Source organism: Dasypus novemcinctus, chromosome 12 (genome assembly GCF_030445035.2).
Source record: "Dasypus novemcinctus isolate mDasNov1 chromosome 12, mDasNov1.1.hap2, whole genome shotgun sequence".
In the NCBI taxonomy this organism is placed as follows: Eukaryota; Metazoa; Chordata; class Mammalia; order Cingulata; family Dasypodidae; genus Dasypus; species Dasypus novemcinctus.
The window spans coordinates 63,137,162-63,154,845 of NC_080684.1; the positions used below are offsets into that span (position 1 = coordinate 63,137,162).

Sequence of the window (17,684 nt, forward strand, 5' to 3'; positions counted from 1 at the left end):
GGCAGGAAGTTAAGTCCTGCTGTACTCATACAGTAGTTAGTTCCTGTGTCGTTAGGCATTCATTTCTACTGTGTTCCCCTCTGTTAAATGAACCTGATAAATAGTCCAGGGAAGTCATGGGATCTACTATAGGAAATATGCAATCCCTTATATAAGCATGGATTACACTCATTTGTGAGGCTAGTATCATCTCTATGGAGTTAATTATGAAATAACTAGAGTTCTTCTCTGCTGCTAATCTAGGCAGTCCATTGTTTACCAGAGAAGAGTACTCCTATTGCTGAAAAAAGGAGTCTTTTTGTTGTTGTTAGTTGGGTACTTTTCATAGAGAGTGGAAAAATGGGTATGAAGGGAAGGCTTGCAGGGCTACGTGAGTCAAATATGACAGTACCGTCATTTTGAGTTACTATGTACTTCTGGTGCAGACTGTTCAACAGGAAGATCTGTGGGTAAATGGACATGCCAACCTAAATTATACTTTAATGGGCCTTGAGTTGAAAATATATGCATGTAATTTTACCTTCTTTTTAATTTCTTAGAGAAAAATGTATGAAATCATCTAGGCATTCTAGGAAAGTTTGATAGGATTTTATTGCACCATTTTTCAAAGGACAGTGATTGTTTTATGAATAAAAAATCTAAAACACAAGGAAAGAAAAGATCAGTAGTTAGAAAAAGTGATTATCTCATGACATTGGGAGATGGCAATAGCATTTCTCTTTGAAGCCCCTGTGTTTAGAAGTTATGAAAGGTTAATATAGGCTTTAAAAAGGCAAGTGATGGGCAGGTGCCGGATAGAGTGTAATCAATACGGGCTCATGTACGAAGCTGCCATGCATTGCTAATGAGATACAGTCAAAAGGCTGCCTGCAAGTTCTAAAGCTTCAGATGTTGTAGGTAGTTGGAAGGTCTGGAATTCCTTTTTGAACTACTTTAGTACGGAGCTACATTTATAAGAATTTGAGCACTCTACAAATACGCATACTTCTAAGATGCCATCATAGTAAAATCCCACAGTTTGGTTACATTTCAAGGAGAAAGTCTACACTGAAATGAACATTGAGAGAAAACTCAATTTAATGATACCTTGGAGTATATTCTTGCTTCATATACTGCTATTTTTATTACAAGGTAAGAACTTACATTGCATTTTTTGCCATAATTTATTGCATTTTAGTCTCTCTTGTGATTTATAATAAACATTCCCCCCTTACGCTGTAAAGCACTTTGAAGTCATTTGAATGATAGCTACTAAATGACATCAGATCAACTTTTGGAAAATTTTTAGTTATGTTGATAATTTGGAACTTTTGGTTTTCGGTTTTTGAATCTTCTTTTTTAAAGGCTAGCTACTACTATGCTTTTAATATGCTATACAGCTCTATTGCAAGAAGATCTGATTTAAAATTTCTCCTCTAACAGCTGATTTAAAGTAAATGTCCATATTTAATTTAAACACTTGAAATTTTAAAGTAAATAAAGAAAAACTGAATACTTAACTTTTCTTTATAACATCAACCCTAGGAATGATTTTTTTTTTAAAAAAAAGATGTTTTAAGAGTAATTATAACATTTGAGGCTAAAATTGACTGTTAACAGTTTTTTAATAATAATTTTATTTTTAAATTAATTTCTATAAAGTATTTTTTTGAGGAAGGCATTTATTTACATTCAGCTCTTAATTTTTAACCTTTGGAAATGGTGTCTGTTGGGGAAATGAGAGAAATGACTGAAATGTGAAAGACTAGAGAGATCATAGAAGCTACCAACGCTGGGAATGACTGAAACACCAAGGAGAAGGAAGTGATAGAATGTTGAGCTGGAGGGAATTCTAGAGATCAACAACTTGGCCAACACACACATTTTGTGGTGTGTTTGTTAACTTGGTTAGGGTTGGCATTTCCTAAGAGGCAGGATCAAGACTAAAACTTGAATCTACAACTCCAGATCTAGGGCTCGTTCCATTGTTTCATGTCACTGTGTAAATCTGCGTAGACTGCTCATTCTCCTTGGATTATCATTCACTCCAGTGTCTTACAGGATTTTGTGATCACAATCCTCTAGGAAATGCAAAATAACTACTGCAAAGCCCAATCTAAGTTTTAGAATGATCTATTGGAATGATCTATTAAATAATTAGAGCATGTGACCAAGATATTTGGATAATATATTTTGTTCTTAGATAAATATATGTATTTATCAATATTTCTTTACGTCCTGACAGGATATATTTGTGCATCATCCATCTTAAAAGGAACATCAACGTGAGTAATTCTTGTTCTTTATGTCCTCTAAAACATAAGGTTAGCGAAGTTCAGCAGATACTTATCTTTAAACTTTTGAAAAATATGGATGGCATATTTTACAAAAATAGTCATGAGAATTAAAAAGTATTAGGCATTTCATTTATCTCCTTATTTATGAAACAAAACTCTTTCATTTTAATTACAAGAAGTTCTTGGTGGTGTCCAATATCTGTAGATCCTAAAAAGATACTGCTTTTTCCTTAAAGGTTTATAAAGAAGTTACATCTGGTAATTTTTCCTTTTATACTGTTGTTATTAATATGTACTTACTGATTGCTAATGTTCTGTATGTATAGCATGGAATGAAGCATTTTAATGATAAAAATAATAAAATGGTTCTGGCAATAAATAATGAAAATAATTTTGAATTAAAATGCTTTGCTTAATGAAAAGCAGAATTTTATTCAGCACTGGTACTGATGAATCACAATTTGAAGTTCATACTCATATTAATGTTCATCTGCCCTTTATGACATGGAGAGAGAGAGATTACATATTATGTTTGAAAAAGGAATGGTAATCTTGACCAATGCTTACCTCACCAGTTTTATGAAGTCATATGAGAAAATAAGTGTTGATGCTACCATGTTTCATTATTTTGTTTTGTTTATTTCTCTTTCTCAAAGTTCCTTCCTAAAATTCAGTTTACATCAGAGACTGAAGAGATTTGGGGACATTCCCAAATTTTGTAAAATGAGACCTTGCCACCACCCAAATCTAAACCCTCCAAAAAGGGGAGGGGGCCCTTTCAAACGTTAAACCAAGAAAGACCTCTTTGATAAAGTGATGAAAATCAGGAGGAAAACACCAGCTCTCTCTTGGGAAAGACTTGTTCAGGTTGCCTTGGGGCCTTTGACTATACAAGTTCTTTTTGTTTTCTTCCAGAAACGGGTTTAATGAAAATCGACAGAAAAGAGCTCTTTTAGCAGCACAGGTAGGTTATGCCTCAGACAGAGAGAGAGGCAGAGAAATAATCCATTCTGCTGTGGGACTGCTGTCACTTCAACAATGAAGCCTTTGTGGAGGGAAATAAAATGCTGAAAACAAGATAGGAAGGAGGGGGAAGAGGCGAAGTAACTTGTCTACTGCTTTTCTGTGATCCTTAAATTCATCCACATTTCCGTTAACTTTTTGAAAGTGCACTGGTTTTTTTACCTATTGATATGTTCACATTATTTATGGAGATTTAATCTTATCTACTTGTCATAAAATTTGAATTGACTTTAAAGGTAAGCACAATATCAGGACAATTAAAACAAATATAAGCAAATAGGGGCAGAGAAGGGTGAAAATGATATGAATTAAATACTGCAAAAGGACATCAGAGGTGTCCTGACAGACAGCTTTCATATTGCCTGATATTTTTAAATTACAGGCACCTCGGGAGAGTTAACCTGTGGTGGTGTGTGTGTGTATGTGTATCTGTCTGTTGGGGTGTGGGTGGGGTGCACTGAATTTCAGGATCCCTTTTTATCCCACCCCTTTATACTGGATAGCATAATAGCAATATCTTCAACTATGTTTGTGTATTCAAATGGATGGGCTTTTAAAAAATATTGTTTCTCTGTAAAAGGTGGATGGTAAAATAGAGATCTTAATAAATAAATAGAGAATCTTAAAGGCATTTGTTTGGGAAGTTATATGATTTGAGTATTTATGTAGCAAAGAACTTAAATGTTCATTAGATCTTTGCCAAATGCTAGGTCGCAAACAATTTCTACTATTATTTTCTGATAGATGCCCAAATTTGCATAATTTATGGTATTGATGGAAGAGAATTAGGAGAAGAATGAAAGAAAGATTTGATAAGTCGTTGTGAAAGTTTAGATGATAGAAATAATTTTTTCTTATCAAGAGTGGAGACCATACTAGAATGGACAAAGTGTTGACTTTGGAATGGGAACTCTCTCTTTCTCTATATATGCACATAAAATTCCTATTTAAGGTCTTATTTTAATTTTTAATATGAGATATGTTTCCTGCATGGTTTGTCTCCTCAGTCATTGTCTGCAGGACTCTGAGAAGCTGTAGAAATATGCAGGTGCAGGCTTGAGGCCTAGCTTCATCTCTAATGTCATGGAATGGGACTGTATGTTACCGGGCAGAACCCTATGCTCCTTAGGCCACCTGGACAGAGCCCTGGGAGAGTGACCTCCTGGGGTATCCATGTTGGGACAATATATTTTTTAAGAGTATTTTGTATACTCATGTACTTACGTATCAAGTGAAGTAGTTGAAATGATCTTTCTCTAAGAAATTTTAAGTACTGATTTGTCAATAGAGCATATTAACCACAAAGAACATAAGTATGATTTAGTAGAAAGTATGATTTTGAGAAAAAAGCATTCTGGTGAACCCATTAGATTGAGGAACCTGTAAAATATTGATTCCTCAATCTGAAGTTGTCCAATAAAGTGACCTATTGATGATTATACTATTGTCCATTTAGGTGTTTTCAGAATTTGTGTAATTTATTCCAAAGGAGTTACATTAATTCTATACCTTCTTTAATACTTACCTTGTCTTGATTTCCCTTTTGGAGAGAATGAAGAGAAAGATGTTTGCTTTTCTATTTCATGTAGCTAGAGAGCAATGCCTCAAGATTCCTTGAGATCTGCGCAAGTTTTCAAAGGAGAAATGTCAAAGAAGGACAATAAGGTCATAATCATGCTTTGCACTGTTTAGGATTGGAATTTCATCTGTTACAGGGCCATTCATTCCTGCTCACAGATTCAGTCCCCTGCTCTAGGGAAATAGAGCACTGATGAATAGATATCTGTGCAAGTAAGGAGCAAGAAATATGTAGGCAATGAGGTAAACAATGAGCAAGGAAAGTTAGACACAGGCTTCTTTGAATGGTGTAATTGTGTGCTGCACTGATTTCCCATGTAAAGACCATGTTTGTCTGTGCTTCTCATAGGAAGAAAGAAGAACATGCTGACTTCTTTTATCAGTTATATGGATGTACATTCCCACTGCCTTTTTAAAAAGAAATTGTTGTACTCTTTCCATTATCATTTTCTTTTTTCTTTATTTTAAGATTTATTTTTTATTTACTTCTCTCCCCTTCCCCGCTTCCCCCCAGTTGTCTGTTCTCTGTGTCCATTAGCTTCATATTCTTCTGTGCCCACCTGTATTCTTGTCAGTGGCACCCAGTCTGTGTCTTTTATTGTTGTGTCATTGTTGTGTCAGCTCTCTGTGTGTGCGGCACCATTCCTGGGCAGGCTGCACTTTCTTTTCACACTGGGCGGCTCTCCTTACAGGCACTGTGCATGGACCAGCTCATCACACAGATCAGGAGGCCCTGGGTTTGAACCTTGGACCTCCCATGTGGTAGGCGGGCGCCCTATCCGTTGGGCCAAATCTGCTTCCCCCCATTGCTTTTATATTACATTTCATACTAAAACTTATTCTCCTGAAAGCAGGTCCTGAGAAGTAGACTTAGGTACTAGTTGTTTATTTGGGAAGTGATCCTGAAAAGTGCAAGTGAAGGAGAGAAGAAAGTTGGACAAGGAAAGGAGAGATGCCTGGACAGACCGCATTAGTGAGGGGCTTCCTTCTGTAGGTACTTGGTGCTTTATCTTGTTAGGAACCTTCTGAGAAACCCTGCAGAATGTCTCTTAGAATGTTTCTCCAAGGGATGGGGAAGCTGAGATATTTATGCCCAGACTCTGGGGGCCTTAAGTCCCCTGGAAGCTACTTTCTGTGGTCTCTCTTGCTTGGCTCAGCTATCAGGCAGAGAAACACAGAGAATTTGGTGCTTGAAGATGGAGATTCTCAATCTGCACAGAAACCCAGACTTCTGAGGTGAGCCTAGGGAGGGGGGAAAGAGGGTGGAGTGGGTGATGTGAGGAGGGGCATCAACTGTGTCTGCTCTAGCCATGCTTCCAAACAATCCTGAGAGGCAGATACATCCCATTTGAACAATGTCTTTTTTTTTTTTCAGTTCACTTGGTATGTGCTGACAACATACCAGAGATTATGTTAGAAAGATAACATGAAAACAGAGTTTTTATCTAGAAACTCAATGTCTAGTGGATATTGACATCACATAAAGACATGATTTCTGTTTAGCTGGTTCGTTGAATAAAATACAATCAGTTATTTGCCATTATTTATATGACACAGAAATAAAAATTCTCCTAATTATAAATGTAAGATGCCATTCTGAGCTTAAAGATATTCTAAAGGGAAAACTCTGTTTTTGTGTCTTTAGCTCAGTGAAATGTATTATGATTGATGGGTTGCTGTGAGAACTAGAAAGAAAGGCTTCTAACATAGGCTGGTGTGTTATGTAGTCATCCTAATCTCCAAGGAGAAGATATGGCCTGAGCTGGGTAAGGGAACAAAAACAAATTACATATTTTTGCCTTGGTCTAGTGTTCAATGTATTCCATTTTTGCCTAGTAATAAATAAAGGAGGCATGCTCTATGCCAGGCACCGTTCTTGATGCTATACTTATTTCATTTAACCTTGCTAATTCTGTGAGGCAGGTACTATTATCATTCTGTTTTAAAGTTTGGAACTGAGGCTAAATAATCTGTTTAAAGTTATATACTTGTGTGATGCAGAGTTGAGGTGAGCTCACCTTCTGCTGAGCATCATAGATAATTAATTGTTTGGTTCCCTCTACAGGATTGGCATAAGATATTTTGGAGCCAACGCTGGAGGATTTTGGTGTCTAGAAATAATGGTGGCTGTGTTAATTGAAGCAGCCAGAAACAGTATGGCTGAAGAAAGAATAAGAATTGCTGTCTTAGGGTAATCAAGGCCATAGACTGTTGAGAGTCTAACCTAGTTTGAATACAGAGTCAGGCAAAAGGGGAGCAGTCAGAGCAGGAAGCAATGAATGGGAAGCCATGGTGTGGAGCAGGGAGCTTAGAAAAGAATCGTCTAAAGGTAAAAGAGTATGGGGAGTTATTTTATCTGGTGTGGGGCAGCTTCGCCTGTTAAAAGAAAAAGTATTGACCTGGAAAATGTCGAAATAAAACTTCACATAAGGAAGGAGATCAAAACTGTTGAGAAAAGACTTTGAATCTGAGGTCATATTCCCCATCCCTCTTTCTTCTTATCCTTTGTCCTTCTCCAGATTTCTTAACCTCATCTGCTATGTGATTTGCCAATGTTGTGGTACATATTGAGTGTGTGTTTTCTTCTGGTGAACCTCAAATATATTGTTGGAGAGAACTTTGCCCCAGACCATACACTAAATTGGCACTGAGTTGGAATAATAATCCATAGTTTATTAGTTTTAATAATCCGCAATTATTTGCTACTAAACCATTTTGACCTTTAAAAATCTCATGGCTTCATCTGGTTGCTTGATTAAGATAAATCTCCTTATTGCTAATTTTCTATGTGTGAGGCTGAATGATTTATCTATACTGTTTTAATTCATTGTCAAACCTACACAATGAAGAAAGTGCATTATTATCCCAATTTTATAAATGGAAAAACGGAGGCGCTAAGAGGCTAGAAAGCTTGCTTAAGAGTAAGTAATGAGAAGTGGAACTGGCCCAATGGATAGGGCATCCACCCACCACATGGGAGGTCCACAGTTCAAACCCCTGGCCTCCTTAACCCGTGTGGAGCTGGCCCATGTGCAGTGCTGATGTGCTCAGGGAGTTGTGCTATGCAGGGGTGTCCCCCGTGTAGGGGAGCCCCATACACAAGGAGTGCCCCCCGTAAGGAGAGCCGCCCAGCGTGAAAGAAAGTACAGCCTGCCCAAGAATGGCACCGCTCACACACTTGCTGATGCAGCAAGTTGACGCAACAAAAAGAGACACAGATTCCTGGTACTGTTGATAAGGATAGAAGCGATCACAGAAGAACACACAGCGAATGGACACAGAAATCAGACAACTGGGGGGGAGGGGCAGGGAGAAGAGGAGAGAAATAAATAACAATAAATCTTAAAAAAAAAATGGAACAACCAGGACTCTATTCCATGTCTGTTTTATTCTATAATTCATGCTCTTAACCACTACTCTGAAATGCCTTTGGCTCTATATAAACATACATTTAAATGATCTATGGACTTTAAAGTGTTAGCCCTTTGGAGACTCAGGGTGACACACTGACAGCAGCAGATTCTTCTGTAGATAGTGTCTTCACAGATGTGCCTGCAGGCAGGTGGCATGCCACTGTCTGTACATCAGCCCCTTGCATTTTCTCCAGACCCATCTACATTTAGAAATCCAGAAACTCTCCACTTCTGTAGTAAAAGAAATCAGTTAATCCAAAGGTTAGATTCCAGGGAGACTTCTTTCACTAAGGGAGGGGGAGAGGAGAAAATTGAAGTTAGGGAAGGTAGGACTTAAAGTCTTATACGAGGAAAAACCAAGGCTTGAAATAGGGTCTTTTAACCACAACCCCTTTCTGCCCATGCAACAGTGCCTCAAAAACCCAAGGTAGCAAAGTCAGCATTTTAGGCTAAGTTCTGTATTTGAAACTACTTCCCATATTTTCTAATTTTCATGATTGACTTGAATTGAATAATTTAACTATTTTGAATTCTTATTTCTTTCTTCCGAAGTTTCAAGCAACTTCTCCAAGATATTTTTTCCATGATGCTATTTACTGGGGTGAGAGCAAAATAAAAGGTCAGTGCTATACCTATGTTTTTATATTTGCTTTCTCAAAAGACCCTCTAGAGGATATACTGAATCAACTCTTTATTGCTTCCATATAAATCATGGAGGAAACTGAGGCAGGGTGGTAACACTACTTAGGAAAAATTTAAGTTCTGTTGAAAGAGAAATTTAAATTATTTTTTAAAAAATAGCTAGGGCTAAGCATTTAAGACAAAGCTGATAACAACATGGCCTGGGAAAGTATTATTGAATATCAGAAAAAAAATTGTTTTCAGAGTGAGTTACTTGCTACTTGATTCTTTGGCATCCCTATTTTTGCATACCAATTTCACATTTTCATTAAGTGCAATACTGATGGTAATATGAAATTTACTCAGAGAGGCAATTATGAAATGGAAATTCTTATCAATAAGTTTAAAATAACAAATGATCCTCACTTTTTTTTTTTTTGGTTTGATATTTGTTTTCAGGGGAATAATCAGGGCAGTGAATAAATATTTGAAGGTGGTGCATTTGTTAATCTAAATGTCTAGATAGTCATTCGTTGGAATAATGCAAGATTGTGATCTAAATAAAAATCTAAAGTAGATATGCCCCTTATAGAAAAACACTTGCATTTAAGTTTATGAAAAACATGAATTTTTAGATCTGCATTTATGATCAAAGTTAAAATAGCTCATTTTTCTTCAGTTAAGATAGGTTTAGATATCTGTACTTTGAAAAAAAAAAGTAAAATATTTTAGATCAATGGATCTTAAGGGTTTTCTAGTTCCAGTCTTTGATAGAACTGTGTTAAATTATCCCATTTAGATAAGTGTGTTTCATGACTGATATATTCTAGAGAGGCTCAACTTCTTTAGGAATACTTTATGGTAACTCGAAGACGTTCTCTAGTTCTCCTTCTGTGTTACTTAAATCCTTCCTGCTTGAGTTTTGCCAATTGCCTCTTGTTTTCTCCTTAATAGAGAAAAATTTTTCATTGTGATTCATTTCCATTTTTAAGCTCACTCACCAAATGATGGCAAAATCAGGGTTAGAACCATGGTTATTTGCTTCCTCTTTTTAATGTAATCCTTTATGGTGAGTTTTCTTTGCATGAATGAAAGGATATTTTTGCTGATAACTAGCAGTGACTTTGGCTTCTGCCTTGTAAAAATTAAACATGGGTCCAAAAGAATGCATCATTTGTAATTGAGCCTGAGAACTAAGATACAAACTTCAAATGAGATGTTTAATCATTCTTCTCACAAGTGGGACTTTCCTTTTAGTTTTATACTTTGCCTGATACTTGAGCTAGTTCTTTAATACAGCACTTGCTCCTGAAGAAGGAGATGATCGGATGTGTAACCAGTGCCAAACTCCATCAATGGAATAATCTGTAATGTGTATATTTCTGGTTCTCATCATCTAGGACAGCGACTCCTTACATGGGAACTTGATCTTTCGATTGCTTGAAGGAGGCTGACCTTTGCTGTCAGGGTACTCTGATGTGAAAGCCTATCTTTTTTGCATCACAGCACACACAATGAAATGAATTAGGGACTTGACAGGTTTAATTTCTTTAGCTCATCAAGGCAAAAGGCCCAGGGTTCTGTTTGAGTTAATAGTGGTTGCGATTAGACCAAGCTAAATCTTGATATATTATGTTTATTAAAACTGAAGCATGCCAGAAGATAGTTTATTTTTAAATTTTAGTTTATATTTTTGTTCTGCAGGTTCTTGTCCTTATGAATGCCTTAATGGAGCTTTCTGTTCTAAGACTGGTACATGTGACTGTCAAATATTTCAGGCTCTTGGGACAAGGTGTCAGATTGGTAAGTTTCAGGGATACTTAAAAGAGAATTATGAGATACTAAGGAGAACATGAAGGCATAATTTGCTATAGCAGCATTCATCCATTGAGAGTTGAGACAATCATATTGTGTTTTTCGGTGACCATAATTCATTCTCAGTAATTTGAGGTAATATAGAAACAATGTAAATGAGAATAGATATGCCCACCTCCCCTTCTCACTGATCTCTACTTTCGTATTTCCTCAAGTACTTTTTCTACTTTAGATAATAGTAGCTCATTAAAACCAGGTTCTTATTCATTTTTCTTTTGCTTTATAAATTATGTGTTTTATTTATGGCTATTCTATTTTTTTGCTTTGAGTAAACTGGGTATCCTACAGCTAAAATAGAAATAGCATAGAATGCTCCTCAAGGGCAAGGCATTTAAAAAAATTTTTTTCCAAGTATCTAGGATGCGACCTGGCATAATGATTAGTTAATATTCTTTTGTTCTTTGTTTAATGAGTTTTTAATTGAACACTACTAGATCCCAGACAGGACAATGGGGAGACAGTGGTGGACAAATCAGACATACTTCTGCCCTCCTGGAGGTTACAGTCTGAAGGAGTAGACCAAGAGCAACAGATATGCAAGCAAATTACATTTGTGACATATTCTATAAAGGAAAGTACAAGAAGCTATGAGAATATGCAATAGTGGAAAAGAGTGCAGTCAGTGAAGGATGTCCTGAAAAATGAATCACTCTGTTTTACCCTGAAAAAGCCAATGTTGGCTAAGGTCAATTAGTTTAAGTAAAAATTACAAAAGTCAAAGATGCAAAGATTGTACCTTAATTATCTTTATGTTTCCCATAGAGCATATCGAAAGTTTTGCACATATTGAATGCTCAGTAAATGCTATTAATCTCATTATTTTAAAGGGAAGTTTCCAATAAATAAGGATAAAATAGATGACATCAATGGGGTACAAAGGGAAGTAGGCATGGCAACAAGGGGGTATGAAGTTATATGATTTAAGAGAAACGTTGCTTGAAACTTGGCCAGAGTTGTGGTCATGAATTCCTAAATTCCAGCATACTTTTGATTATTCATGATTCCCACCTCCAGGGCCCTGAGATAAATATATAATTTTTGTCAGAGGTTATTTTTCTATGTGGATACCATAAGTTTGAAAGAACTTTGGAGGCTGGAACACTCACATACTATCCTACTAACTTTTAGGACACTCACTTGTATCCCTAACACATTCTTTAACCATGTCTTCCCCGCCGCCCCCAACTCTTCCTCTCTTCTAGAGACTTTTTTTTTTTAAATTTTAAGAGTTGCTAACTTAGATCCTTTCTTTACAACAGATTTGAGACCTTGTTTTTGTTGAAAAAGTTTGATAATTTTGAAGCAAATGGTAATTTTATGTTAGTTATTTTTTTCTGTGATTTGGAGCATCAAATAAGAAAATATTTATTTTAATGAAAACTAGAACCACTTATCATGCCTGAAGCTTGCCAGAAAGATGTATAGTTTATTTTATTCTACTAAACATTATCTTATTTCTTTTCAGTCCCAAACATGGGTAAAAGCAGAGATGGGATTTGCAAAACCTGGGGGCAATACCACTTTGAAACATTTGATGGCATCTACTATTATTTCCCAGGAAATTGTTCTTACATTTTTGCAAAGGACTGTGGTAATTTGGAGCCTCAGTACACTGTATGGGTAGGTGATCTGGGACATCATAAACTTAAAAACTGATTTCTGGAAGATTGTATATTTTAAAAGTGTTGGATAAATGATGAAAATATTTAATAATCATAACATGAATAGTTAGGACCTTGACTAGGGAAGGAGAGAAGTTGGTACCTAATGGAATAGACCAATTTTATTACTAGATTGAGTATAGTTCCAAGGAGAATAGGACTGTGGTAGGTAGGGTTTAGATCCATGTGGGAGGGGCTTACCGGCTATGCAGAAATATCTATATCAGGGATATCATAATAGCATCCCTAATTGATAGTCCTGTTCTTCAGGGTTTTGTGTTTTTTTTTTTAACATTTTTGAAGAGGAAGTGGGTTCAGCCAGCAACCAGATTATTCATACTTGTTTTCCTTCTTGATACTCCCAATGTGATGCCCACATGGTCTGATTTTTAAAAATGTTTCCCTTAGGACCAGACATTCATGAAATGGAGAACATGAATTATTTAAGTACTGTCTATAAGATAGAGAGCTAGGCAGCTAATTGCTAGATAGATTGATACCATTGGATTGAGCCTGTAGAATAGTATTTAGTTACAGGAGTCTTGATTCAAAAGAATTCTTGGGAGACCATCTCAAAATGCAGGTTGCATAGCTGCTCTAGTTAAAATAGTGGTCTTAGGGGCTTCTTTTCTTGTCTACTAACCTTCCTGCAATTTTTAGGACATCTCAGTGCACTACCAGGAAACTGCTGTTCTGTCCTTTTCCAAAGTTAAACTCATTATAGCCATCTTTTGTTTCAATTTCTGTTTTCTTTTTCCTTTCTAACTTTTGTTGGAGTTGCCTAAGTTCTCCTCCTCTTATAAGTGATGCAAATTTAAAAGCAGGCCTTGAAGATTTTTAAAAGCAATAAATCCTTGTGACACAGAAAGGAAATGAGGTATATCCAAGTTAGCTTATGAGGCATAAGGACACAAAATCAGAGATCTTTCTAGATAGGGAAGTGAATGGAATAGATCTTTCAGTGCTTAGAGGTTCTCATTGGTCTCATTGTCCTTTACTTCTCCATGATTTTACCAGATCTTATTACTCTAACACCCTTTGACTTCCTCATTGAAGTGTTCTTGTCCAGTGTCTCACCCATTTGAGGATTAAAGTGTCAACTAGATAATCTATCCTTTGATAATAAGACACAATGCTGAATTATACTTCCAGGATTAATAGATATTGTTTCTATCTGGGCCTGCTCTGCCTGGTAGAATTTGCCTTCAAGTCAACATACCCATTTATTTTAAATGTCATCTTTCCTCTGATTATAAATATAGTATACTTCCTTTGTGGAAAACTTGGAAAATTCAGAGAAGTACAAAAATAGCATTAGAATTATTGGTCAAGAATTATCATTAACAGCTTCATGTATTTCCTTCTACACTTTTTCCTCTGGATTTTATACATATTAATAAAATTGAAATCAGACTATGTATAATTCTACATTTTCACTTTGACTTTTATGAAAATCAAATATGTATATAGTTTAAAAGATTTCAGCAAAGCACATGAAGAAAAATATAGGCCCTGCCTCCCTTTACTTCCCATAACCTACAACTCCCATAGACTAATTCTTCAACTCTTTTAGCTGTTTCTTCTGGCTTTTGTCTTCATATGTCAAAATAATATATTATTCTTTCTTCCCATCCCCATCCCAGATGGCTCCCGTGTGTGTTTGCTTGTTGATTTTGCTCATTGTTTGTACTTGTTGTCTGCTCATTGATTTTGCTCCTTGTCTGCTCATTGTTTTTTGCTCATTGTGTTTTTTCTTTAGGAGGTACCAGGAACTGAACGTGGGACCTACCATGTGGGAGATGGTGCTCAACTACTTGAGCCACATCTGCTCCCTGATCATTTTATTATATTGTTTTTGCTCACTGTTTGTTCATTGTCTTGCTTGTTTTTTTGTCTTCGTCTGCTGGTTGTTTTTGATTGTTGTCTGCTTATTGTTTTTGATTGTTGTCTGCTCATTGTTTTTGCACATGGTCTCCTCATAGTCTGGTTTTCTTCTTTAGAGGCACCAAGAACTGAACCTAGGAACACCCATGTGTGAGGTGGGCACTCAACTGCTTGAGCCACATCTTCTCCCCTATTTCTTTACTTCTAAAAAATTAGATATTATTCGTTCACTTCCTTCAAGGGAAAATGAAGAATCATCTTAATTATATTACCCTTCTGCCTCTAATAAACACACACATGCTCACAATCACATACTTTCATACATACCCTTTCCTCCCCTTCTCCCAATAGGATTATAGCACCATTTTGGGTTAAATCAATATGTGGTTTTTACATTATTGTCACTATGTAAATATTTTTTAGAGCTGGATGAACTTAATGGGTTATTATCACCTTACTTCTTGTAAAATTTTATTGAGTTGGCCAGTTTTCTTTGTTAGCTTCTTTTTCAGTACTTCATTTACTATGTTTTCCTCCAAACTCTGTTTCTACAAAACTCTTCTCAGATTGGTTAGACACATTAGAAAACTTATGTTTCTTTCCCTTCCACAATAGAGACATCCTTTTCTGTCTTTTTTAAAAAAAATCAAGCTCCAATTGGGACTGGTTGATTTTGGGAACTACTGAACAGCTAGCTTTTGGTACATCTTTCACTGTCCCTCTGAGGAATTTTATTTGTCTTTCTCCTGCATTGGTTTCCCTATTTCTTGGCTCCTGTCAAAGGTTTAGTAATCATTGAATGCTCATTCATGTGTGAGAGATAGGGTCCAAAATTTGATTGGACTCCCTGAATATAGGGATAGGGTTTGTTTGTAGTGATGAGAAGGGACTCATTTCCTCTTCTGTGGTTTAGTCTTCTGTGGTTTATTTTCATTGACTATATTTTCACATTGATTCCCGGGAAGGGAATATGCTTTCCTGAAAAGAATGCATGGGAAGAAAAATGTTGAAACCTTGGTGTATTAGTCAGCCAAAGAGGTGCTGATTCAAAGTACTGGAACTCTGTTGGCTTTTATAAAGGGTATTTATTTGGGGTTGAAGAGTCACAAGGCCCTAATAAGTCCAACTCAAGGTATCATAAGAGGTATTTTCTCACCTAAGTCTGTTGCCACGTGTTGATGCAAGATGGTGGGTGATTCCTGCAAAGGCTTAGCCTTCCTTCTTGCTCTTAAGGCTCCATGGTCCCAGCTTCTTTGGATCTCAGCTGCAGGTTGGCATAAACCTTGTCTCTCTTCCCAGGGCTGTTTCTTTCCAGGCTCAGCTGCTCTGTTCTCTTCACAAGGTCAGCTATAAGCTATCTGGTGAATGTCTCATCTATCCCCAGGGCTCTAGCATCAAACCAAATTCTTTCCTCTGTGTTCTTCGTCTCTGTGTATTTACTTCCCAGGGCTCCAGCATCAAAACTTAAACTCTCTCCTCTGCCATCTCATTTTCTCTGTGAGTCCCTGTCCATTAAGAGGGCAGGAACTCGATGTCCTACTGACATGGCCAAATCAGAAGCTGAATCATAATTTAATCAAGTAAAAATGAAACCTCTGAATCTAATATGCCCAAAAGAGCAGACCATTTACAAATACAATCCGATATCTATTTTTGGAATTCATAAAGAATGCCAAACTGCTACACGCCATACTCTGAATTCTAAAAAGACATTACAATATTCAAAAAACTTTATTTCAGTAACAATTCTAAATACAAAATCACATTACATTCAGTTAATAGAAATGTTGGTCTTGGGGCAAAGTTTGATCTGTCTATAGACCTACAAAACTGACAATTTATTTGCTTCCAATATACAAAGGAACAAAGGATAAACATTTGCATTACCATAAGGAGAAATTGGGAGGGAAACATGAGTCTTGGGTCCTCTACAGTTTCATAAACCTACAGGATGTACTTCATTAGATTTCAAAGTCTGAGAGTCATTCTTAAGATGTTGGTTTCTTCTCCCTGGGGCCTCATGGAGACCCACTCTTTCCACAGACTTCACTAATGCCCATTTTCTTGGTTTTACCCTTGTCAAGCATCTGGGTGGCAACCAAGCTCCAGACTTCACCCACCAAGAACATTGGGGTGATGGCCACACCTTCCCCCACCTATGTGGTCAAGTCTTAACCCCCCTAGTACAGTGAAGTGAAGGTAACATCCTCCCTAACCTCTGGCATAGAGGCTCAACTTCTCAGAAAAATGAGTTGACCACCTGGCCTTCCCTAATCCATGGGGGACAGGTGCACCCCTCTCAGACTCATGGGGAGCTGACCTTAACTGACTTAATCCTCGGAGAATGTGCTCCACCTTGTCTGTACCCTGGGGTGGCAAAACTCTCCCTGAACAGTGGGCAGGAACATCAACCCTCTTCAACTGCTGGGGCAAACTCGTCTTCTCTGTACACATGAGTGGGTTTCCTCTCTTGGCCCTAGAATATGTCTTAATTCCAAATCTCAGCCTCCATGATTTTCCTCTTAAAGTCATTTTCCCCTTCTTCTTCCTTTGATGTCCCTTTTAGTCCAGGATGACAATGGTTTTGCTCATACAGCTCTCTCAAAAAGCTTGCTCATTTAGCATGTAAGAAGCAGGGGTCTAAACCATCAGACAGTAAGACTTTCCACAAGTCTTTCCTAGATAACTGCATTTTAAATCCTGATTTACATGTTCCAAGTTTAGTTAAGGGGGCTTGATTCCCAGAGTCTTGGAATTTCTGGAATCATTTTCTGGTTTTGTTGTGCCCAACAATTCAGTTCTCAGCTTATCTTTTTTGTCTAGCATTTTATTATAAACTGCAAGGTGAAGCCAAGCCATACTCTCCGAGTTTACTTTGGAAAGTTCTTCAGCTAAATGTCCAGGCTCACCATTTTCAAATTCTGCCTTCCATAAAACATCAGGAGTCAATCTTGCTAGGTTCTCTGCAACTTTAAAACACAGACTGCCTTTCCTCCGGTTTCCAATAATAGTTTCATCATTTACTTCTAAGACCTCATAAAAAGTCTCTTTAGCATCCATATTCCTACCAACATTCTCTTCAAAGCACTCTAGGCTTTTTCTATCAAACATCTCACAATAATTTCCTTCTAAGGCCTTATAAAAAATTACTATAGGCTCCATATAACTACCAACAGTCTCTTCTAAGCAATCTAGGCCTTTTCCATCAAGCATCTCATACTTCCTCCAAAAAATATCTCTTACCCACTATAAAACTGTTTCAGAATTTTGGTAATTGCAAAAGCATCATCCCACTCTCCAATATCAAATTCTGTATTAGTCAGGTTTCTCTAAGGAAACAGAATCAACAGGAA

At 36.9% G+C, this 17,684-nt stretch overlaps 1 protein-coding gene and 1 non-coding gene across 2 annotated transcripts in view; one reads left to right on the top strand and one right to left on the bottom strand.

Moving 5' to 3' along the window:
* The first annotated feature begins 981 nt into the window (after positions 1-981).
* The window catches only part of OTOGL (otogelin like), a 149,993-nt gene continuing 133,290 nt past the window's right edge, over positions 982-17,684 (top strand). Inside the window, exons 1-6 of the mRNA XM_071218973.1 lie at positions 982-1,131; positions 2,225-2,264; positions 3,192-3,240; positions 8,843-8,909; positions 10,616-10,714; positions 12,252-12,406. Coding sequence (XP_071075074.1) covers positions 1,053-1,131; positions 2,225-2,264; positions 3,192-3,240; positions 8,843-8,909; positions 10,616-10,714; positions 12,252-12,406 — 489 coding nt within the window. The 5' untranslated portion in view covers positions 982-1,052. The remainder of the gene's footprint in view (positions 1,132-2,224; positions 2,265-3,191; positions 3,241-8,842; positions 8,910-10,615; positions 10,715-12,251; positions 12,407-17,684) is intronic.
* LOC111765067 (small nucleolar RNA SNORA73 family) lies at positions 4,277-4,479 on the bottom strand. Its single transcript, XR_002797519.1, has one exon. It is a non-coding gene; the product is annotated as a small nucleolar RNA SNORA73 family (small nucleolar RNA).